The sequence below is a fragment of the Lipophrys pholis genome (genome assembly GCF_963383615.2).
Source record: "Lipophrys pholis genome assembly, chromosome: 1".
NCBI lineage: Eukaryota > Metazoa > Chordata > Actinopteri > Blenniiformes > Blenniidae > Lipophrys > Lipophrys pholis.
The window spans coordinates 55,624,146-55,632,754 of record NC_137635.1 but is presented as its reverse complement, the minus strand read 5'-3'; the positions used below and the strand labels follow the sequence as shown (position 1 = coordinate 55,632,754).

Below are 8,609 nucleotides of genomic sequence, written 5' to 3'. Positions count from 1 at the left end.
TGCGCGCGTCCGCGCCGCCCTCCAGCAGTCGCTTGCACACCTGGAAGTAGCGCGGCAGGTCGCGCGCCTGCTGCGGCTGCGCGCACGCGGCGTTGAGTGGCGTCAGGCCCTCGCGGTTCGCTCGGTCCACCGCGGCCCCGTGACGCAGGTACAGCTCCACGTGGTCCGGGAGCCCGCCGCGCGCCGCCACGTGCAGGGGCGTGTCCTCCTCCTCCACGCTGCGAGCCCCCACCGCCGCGCCAAACTGCAGCAGGTAGCGCGCACACCTGGACACACAGCATGACGTCAGCACGAGGCGGAGGAATGGCGGGAAAATGAGGTAAGTTTGTGGGAAGGAGAAAGAAAATGATTAAATCCGGAAATTATTCAGAGAATGTCTCGTTACGCCACGTTTAAGCGTCTGACTCCCGATCCAAACAGATGAAGACGCAGTCGCCAGAAATCCCTCGTTTTCTGGTTCCAACCTGATTCTTGGTGTTTCACCTCAGTTGAAACTGAAAATCTGGATTTTTTTTCCTTTGGGCTCTTTGTTCAAACCAAGATCATCCACAAGAGGGCGCCACCCCAAAACAGGAAGTTTAGATTGTTGTCGCCTCAGGATGCTGAAATAATAAACCATCTCTGGTAAATTATCTACAACAACAAAGTTCCTGCTTCATGTCTGTACGAAACATGAGACGAGGCGAAGATCATCAACCTGCGTCCGGAAACATTCCACCTGTCGGACTCACCTGCACCTCAGTCACTAAGGGCACATTTACATTTACTCCTACCTGGTTTTTACCAAAACTTATATTTCCCCAAATATCCACCTGGTTCAGAGCTGCTATGAGCAGCCAGACCTGTAGGGGGCAGTGTGACCAGAAGCATGGAGCCATGGTAGCCAATCAGAGTGCTGGAAAGAACATCCAATTGAGACATAAAGGTTCACCTCTCGTCTTTAGATGCAGACGGAGACGCAGTTTCCAGGATTCATCGTTAGCAGAGCTGCTTTATGTGGAAATGTAGAGAAATAAACCCGTTTTTTAAATACCTGGAACCCTGACCTGAGTCTGAAGGTTCTGCACTAGTGTGAGGTTCTGCACTAGTGTGAGGTTCTGCACTAGTGTGAGGTTCTGCACTAGTGTGAGGAGCTGCACTAGTGTGAGGTTCTGCACTAGTGTGAGGAGCTGCACTAGTGTGAGGTTCTGCACTAGTGTGAGGAGCAGCACTAGTGTGAGGAGCAGCACTAGTGTGAGGTTCTGCACTAGTGTGAGGAGCTGCACTAGTGTGAGGAGCAGCACTAGTGTGAGGTTCTGCACTAGTGTGAGGTTCTGCACTAGTGTGAGGAGCAGCACTAGTGTGAGGTTCTGCACTAGTGTGAGGAGCTGCACTAGTGTGAGGAGCTGCACTAGTGTGAGGTTCTGCACTAGTGTGAGGTTCTGCACTAGTGTGAGAAGCAGCACTAGTGTGAGGAGGTACACTAGTGTGAGGTTCTGCACTAGTGTGAGGAGCAGCACTAGTGTGAGGAGCTGCACTAGTGTGAGGAGCTGCACTAGTGTGAGGTTCTGCACTAGTGTGAGGAGCAGCACTAGTGTGAGGAGCAGCACTAGTGTGAGGAGCTGCACTAGTGTGAGGAGCTGCACTAGTGTGAGGAGCAGCACTAGTGTGAGGAGCTGCACTAGTGTGAGGTTCTGCACTAGTGTGAGGTTCTGCACTAGTGTGAGAAGCAGCACTAGTGTGAGGAGGTACACTAGTGTGAGGTTCTGCACTAGTGTGAGGAGCAGCACTAGTGTGAGGAGCTGCACTAGTGTGAGGAGCTGCACTAGTGTGAGGTTCTGCACTAGTGTGAGGAGCAGCACTAGTGTGAGGAGCAGCACTAGTGTGAGGAGCTGCACTAGTGTGAGGAGCTGCACTAGTGTGAGGAGCAGCACTAGTGTGAGGTTCTGCACTAGTGTGAGGAGCAGCACTAGTGTGAGGAGCAGCACTAGTGTGAGGAGCTGCACTAGTGTGAGGAGCTGCACTAGTGTGAGGAGCTGCACTAGTGTGAGGAGCAGCACTAGTGTGAGGAGCTGCACTAGTGTGAGGAGCAGCACTAGTGTGAGGAGCTGCACTAGTGTGAGGAGCAGCACTAGTGTGAGGTTCTGCACTAGTGTGAGGAGCAGCACTAGTGTGAGGAGCAGCACTAGTGTGAGGAGCTGCACTAGTGTGAGGAGCTGCACTAGTGTGAGGAGCAGCACTAGTGTGAGGTTCTGCACTAGTGTGAGGAGCAGCACTAGTGTGAGGAGCTGCACTAGTGTGAGGAGCTGCACTAGTGTGAGGAGCAGCACTAGTGTGAGGAGCTGCACTAGTGTGAGGAGCAGCACTAGTGTGAGGAGCTGCACTAGTGTGAGGAGGTACTTTCACTTTCCACTTTGGGAGCCGGATTAAAACTTCCCAGATGCAGTGGATCAGAACACTGGTGTCGTGTAAACAGACCCCCCCAATAGTGAAGAAAGTTTTGCGGATGCACTGATATTCGTTGTCATGGAAACGGGGCCTTAGTGTACAGGGCTGTTCTCGGCTGGGTCCCTCCCCCCTCTGCTCCCAGCCGTTACTCCCTGCGCTCCAGAGACCTTCAGCTGCGTGTTGAAGAGGAGGACGCAGCTTTCAGTTTCTCAGCCTGGAAAATCCTCCAAACAAACTGAAATGTCCAAACATGTCCTCTCTGTCCTTTCTGTCCTCTCTGTCCTCTCTGTCCTCTCTGTCCTTTCTGTCCTCTCTGTCCTATCTGTCCTCTCTGTCCTCTCTGTCCTCTCTGTCCTCTCTGTCCTTTCTGTCCTTTCTGTCCTCTCTGTCCTCTCTGTCCTTTCTGTCCTCTGTCCTATCTGTCCTCTCTGTCATCTCTGTCCTTTCTGTCCTCTCTGTCCTTTCTGTCCTCTCTGTCCTCTCTGTCCTCTCTGTCCTTTCTGTCCTCTCTGTCCTTTCTGTCCTGTGTCACTCTGCGGAGGGCGAGGGTCCACCAATCAGTCTTCTTCTTTTCAAAGTTTCACAGTGAATGTATGCGTCGATTCTAATCTGCGTTACAGAACCTGCTGGTTCTGTGCTGAACGAGGTTCTGCACCTCCTCAGATGAATCAGCTGTTCAGGAGTTTGGACCTCTGGGCCTCCATCACAACGACCTTTAACCTTTAACCTGCTTCAATAGGATCAACACTAATATTTTAATATGTTCAGCAGAATGCTTTTTAAAAATACCACAGTAATCTGATTACCACTCCAGTATCTAGAGGACAGATGTTTTATTGTAGGAAATCATAGCCCCTGATGGAGGACATCCGAAGACTGGAGCTGCTCACCAGGGGGTCACCAGGGGGTCACCAGGGGGTCACCAGGGGGTCACCAGGGGGTCACCAGGGGGTCACCAGGGGGTCGTGTCCTCAGAGGGTTTCCAACAATCAGGGAGTTTCTCCCCTGAACCAAAACTCTCTCCTGTTGGTGGGTCAGCAGTGGTGCCCAGCAGTGGTGGGTCAGCAGTGGTGCCTAGCAGTGGTGGTCAGCAGTGGTGCCCAGCAGTGGTGGGTCAGCAGTGGTGCCCAGCAGTGGTGCCCAGCAGTGGTGCCTAGCAGTGGTGGTCAGCAGTGGTGGCCAGCAGTGGTGCCCAGCAGTGGTGGTCAGCAGTGGTGGCCAGCAGTGGTGCCCAGCAGTGGTGGCCAGCAGTGGTGGTCAGCAGTGGTGGCCAGCAGTGGTGGTCAGCAGTGGTGGTCAGCAGTGGTGGGTCAGCAGTGGTGGTCAGCAGTGGTGGCCAGCAGTGGTGCCCAGCAGTGGTGCCTAGCAGTGGTGGTCAGCAGTGGTGGTCAGCAGTGGTGGTCAGCAGTGGTGCCCAGCAGTGGTGGCCAGCAGTGGTGGCCAGCAGTGGTGGCCAGCAGTGGTGGTCAGCAGTGGTGCCCAGCAGTGGTGGCCAGCAGTGGTGGCCAGCAGTGGTGGCCAGCAGTGGTGGTCAGCAGTGGTGGGTCAGCAGTGGTGGTCAGCAGTGGTGGCCAGCAGTGGTGGTCAGCAGTGGTGGTCAGCAGTGGTGGCCAGCAGTGGTGCCCAGCAGTGGTGCCTAGCAGTGGTGGTCAGCAGTGGTGGTCAGCAGTGGTGGCCAGCAGTGGTGCCCAGCAGTGGTGCCTAGCAGTGGTGGTCAGCAGTGGTGCCCAGCCACGACTCACTCCCCCCTGCAGGCCAGCTCATCTGCCCCCCCCATTCCAAATCCAACAGGAGGCTCTCTCTGCCACCCCCCCAGTCTTCGCACTATTTACCATCATTAAATGTATCATGATACTATTCATCACAGTATTTATCGTAGTTTTGAAGCAGATTAAAAATGTTCACATTCATTCTGTGGACGAATTCTGGAGTTACTCAGTAGATTACATTGTCTGTGTGTTGTAGCAAGTGTTATTCAAGTAACTAAAAGTACTACTTGATTACAGTGTCTTGAGTATTTGGAAAGTTGTTCTAAAGAATCTTTGTTGGGTTTTTATCTTCAATGTATCTAAAGCAGAAAGTATTTCTATACTTCATCATGGAAACGCTGGTTGTTTCATTGTTTGTCCTGAAAAACTTCTTCAATCAGAAAAAATGTTTGGAGATTTAATAGTTTACAGTTTCTTCACTTTCCTGGTGAAATGATGAATAATGGAACCAAACAAAGAATTTATAAGCAATTTAAAATCAGTGACAGTTTATTGAAAGAGACTCGGTGTGCCCCCTGCTGGATTTCACAGGTACTACATGCTGGGTGTGAATCTCAATGCAACACAAGATAGATATACATAGATAGAAGATATTTAATAAAACGTGTGTGTGTGTGTGTGTGTGTGTGTGTGTGTGTGTGTGTGTGTGTGTGTGTGTGTGTGTGTGTGTGTGTGTGTGTGTGTGAACTCACTCCAGTGACTGCTGCTCGGTGCAGACATGCAGTGGCGCCAGTCCGCCGTCGGTCAGGGCGTTGGCGTCGGCGCCGTGCAGCAGCAGCAGCCTGGTGCTCTCAGTCTGGCTGCAGGAACAGGCCTGGTGCAGGGCGGTACAGCCCCCGGGGGCCTGGTCCACGTCAGCCCCCCGCTGCAGCAGCAGCCTCAGGCAGGAGGCGAAGCCCCGGCCGGCCGCCACGTGGAGCGCCGTTGTCAGCTCCTCCTCCCATGCCAGCGCACACAGTCCTGCAGGAACAGGGACTCACTCAGGAACAGGGACCGAGCCGGATGCAGGTCAGAACCCTGCAGGGGCCTAACTCATAACCTGTAATGCCCCTCCGGAGCACCAGGGGGCAGCAGTGATTCACGGCTGCAGCTCAGTGATGTTCATTGTCAACCAGATCAAACCTGTGAGGCGGATCCAGTCACAGTCTGTCCATCATTGATCTTCACAGCAGCGCCACTTTGTACAGCAGTGGAGGAAGTGAACTCCTGCAGTGGAGGAAGTGAGCTCCTGCAGTGGAGGAAGTGAGCTCCTGCAGTGGAGGAAGTGAACTCCTGCAGTGGAGGAAGCGAGCTCCTGCAGTGGAGGACGTGAGCTCCTGCAGTGGAGGAAGTGAACTCCTGCAGTGGAGGAAGTGAGCTCCTGCAGTGGAGGAAGTGAACTCCTGCAGTGGAGGAAGTGAGCTCCTGCAGTGGAGGACGTGAACTCCTGCAGTGGAGGAAGTGAGCTCCTGCAGTGGAGGACGTGAGCTCCTGCAGTGGAGGAAGTGAACTCCTGCAGTGGAGGAAGTGAGCTCCTGCAGTGGAGGACGTGAACTCCTGCAGTGGAGGACGTGAGCTCCTGCAGTGGAGGACGTGAACTCCTGCAGTGGAGGACGTGAGCTCCTGCAGTGGAGGACGTGAACTCCTGCAGTGGAGGACGTGAGCTCCTGCAGTGGAGGAAGTGAACTCCTGCAGTGGAGGAAGTGAGCTCCTGCAGTGGAGGACGTGAACTCCTGCAGTGGAGGACGTGAACTCCTGCAGTGGAGGAAGTGAACTCCTGCAGTGGAGGACGTGAGCTCCTGCAGTGGAGGACGTGAACTCCTGCAGTGGAGGACGTGAGCTCCTGCAGTGGAGGACGTGAGCTCCTGTGCACTGTGGCCTTGTCGTCCATGTTGGAGGTCTGGACCAGGCGCTCTGCCTGCAGTGGTCTGTGGTTAAAGCAGAGCTATTCAGGGAGCTGACATCTGATACAAGGAGTGGAGCCTGCTGGGGGTGGAGCCTGCTGGGGGTGGAGCCTGCTGGGGGTGGAGCCTGCTGGAGGCGGAGCCTGCTGGAGGCGGAGCCTGCTGGAGGCGGAGGGGTGGGGGTGGGGGGGTGGTCGCCATACGGACACCCGCACGCAGTGCAGGAGACCCTGAACGAGTCTGAGGAGACCAGTGATTGATTATCTGACACGTTTTGATCTTTCCCAAGGAATGTGTTAGCGTTAGCATTAGCATTAGCATGGCTACTCCGTTAGCATCAGTTACATCACAGGTAAACCGATCCGATCAGAATCATTGATCTTTACAGCAGCTTCACTTCGTTTGGGTTTCTTTATGTTTCAGATCCACGGATTAATTACAGAGAAGGGTTTTCTTTAATGGAAAAGAATCATATTAGAACCGATCACACACACACACACACACACACACACACACACACACACACACACACACACACACACACACACACACACACACACACACACACACACACACACACACACACACACACACACAAAACTGAGCACGTGGTTTTGTGATGGTTTCTCTAAATAGCACCTTCTGTCCTGTGACTATGAATACTGTGTGTGTGTGTGTGTCTGTGTCTGTGTCTGTGTGTCTGTGTGTGTGTGTGTGTGTGTGTGTGTGTGTGTGTGTGTGTCTGTGTGTGTGTCTGTGTCTGTGTGTCTGTGTGTGTGTGTGTGTGTGTGTGTTTGTGTGTGTGTGTTCCGCCTCCTACCTGCTCCTGAAGGGAACCATAGCATGTCGCCGCCCTGTGGCTCCAGCGTGAGGTTGGCTGAAGATCCAGCAGGAAACAGTCTCTGCAGAGCCTCCAGGTCTCCACTGTACAGGGCGTTGTGGACCACCGGGTCGCGGCAGAGGGTGGGGGGCCGGGCGGCGCCGTTCTGGGGGGGCCTGCGGGCCGCCAGCGGGACGTAGTTGCTGAGGCGGCGCTGGGCCAGCTGCCTCCTGTGGCGGTCCTGGTCCAGCAGGTCCTGATCCCTCTGCAGCGAGTGGAGCGCCGCCGCCGTGAAGACGAAGCTTTCCCCCGACATGTCTGACTGCTGCCCCACACACACACACACACACACACACACACACACACACACACACACACACACACACACACACACACACACACACACACACACACACACACACACACACACACACACACACACACACACCTGCTCAGTTTATTTTTAACTTCAGCAACATGACGAGGATTCTGCAGTTCACCAGTTTAAAGTTCAACATGACGGAAACTTTCAACATCTCAGTCATCATAGATCACTTTGATCAGATCACTTTGATCAGATCGGATTGATCAGATCAGATCACTTTGATCAGATCACTTTGATCAGATCGGATCACTTTGATCAGATCACATTGATCAGATCGGATTGATGACTTGCAGGTAAACTTCCTGCAGCTCAATCATTTTGTAAAGGTCAAAGGTCAGGTCTCACCGCTCAGCACAAACTTAAGAGGAGAAGTTCCTGCCCCGCTGTACCGCTGTGCTACTTTTCAGTAGTTGCTGAAAGCTTGGTGCCATTTTGAGTAGTGGAGGCGGAGCCAGGATAAGATGGATGTTCTGGAGGCGGAGCCAGGAGAACGTGCTGGTGACCCCCCTGTCGCCCCCTGCTGGTCTCCATGAGGACAGAAGGAGCAGCAAATCGTTTTATCAGGTAAACTTTGTTAACGAGGAGCGACGGAGGCGCCAGCAGCAGAAAGTACATCAAACTCCAGTGGGAACATTTCCTCTCAGCTGGAGCTTCCTCCTCTGGTTCCTCTGGTTCCTCTGGTTCCTCTGGTTCCTCTGGTTCACTTCGCTTCCGCTCACATTTCAAACCTCGTTCACAGAAACATCTTCGCTATGGGATCAGCCACATCGTCCAACTGGAGAGTTTCCACAAGTTTTTACATGTTTGTAAATAAATAAATAAAAATACCGTCTTTAGTGTTTGTTACTGAGGATCAGGGTGTGTTGGGGTAGTTACTGAGGATCAGGGTGTGTTGGGGTAGTTACTGAGGATCAGGGTGTGTTGGGGTAGTTACTGAGGATCAGGATGTGTTGGGGTAGTTACTGAGAATCAGGGTGTGTTGGGGTAGTTGCTGAGGATCAGGGTGTGTTGGGGTAGTTACTGAGGATCAGGGTGTGTTGGGGTAGTTGCTGAGGATGTGTTGGGGTAGTTACTGAGGATCAGGGTGTGTTGGGGTAGTTACTGAGGATCAGGATGTGTTGGGGTAGTTACTGAGGATCAGGGTGTGTTGGGGTAGTTACTGAGGATGTGTTGGGGTAGTTACTGAGGATCAGGGTGTGTTGGGGTAGTTACTGAGGATGTGTTGGGGTAGTTACTGAGGATCAGGGTGTGTTGGGGTAGTTACTGAGGATGTGTTGGGGTAGTTACTGAGGATCAGGGTGTGTTGGGGTAGATTCTGAGAATGT

The 8,609-nt window shown here is 53.3% G+C and overlaps 1 protein-coding gene across 2 annotated transcripts in view; it reads right to left on the bottom strand.

Annotated features, from left to right (window-relative positions):
* The window catches only part of asb10 (ankyrin repeat and SOCS box containing 10), a 10,189-nt gene extending 2,876 nt beyond the window's left edge, over positions 1–7,313 (bottom strand). The window contains exons 1-3 of one of the 2 annotated variants that reach the window (XR_013936034.1): positions 6,900–7,313; positions 4,889–5,156; positions 1–266 (exon numbers count right to left, since the gene is read on the bottom strand). The exon at positions 1–266 is cut by the window's left edge and continues 239 nt beyond it. Coding sequence is in view for 1 of the 2 variants with exons in the window: in XM_080481701.1 (XP_080337827.1) it covers positions 1–266; positions 4,889–5,156; positions 6,900–7,215 (850 nt within the window). In the remaining variant the exon portion in view is untranslated. The remainder of the gene's footprint in view (positions 267–4,888; positions 5,157–6,899) is intronic. The other variant, XM_080481701.1, reaches the window with a different exon arrangement.
* Positions 7,314–8,609: the final 1,296 nt, after the last annotated feature.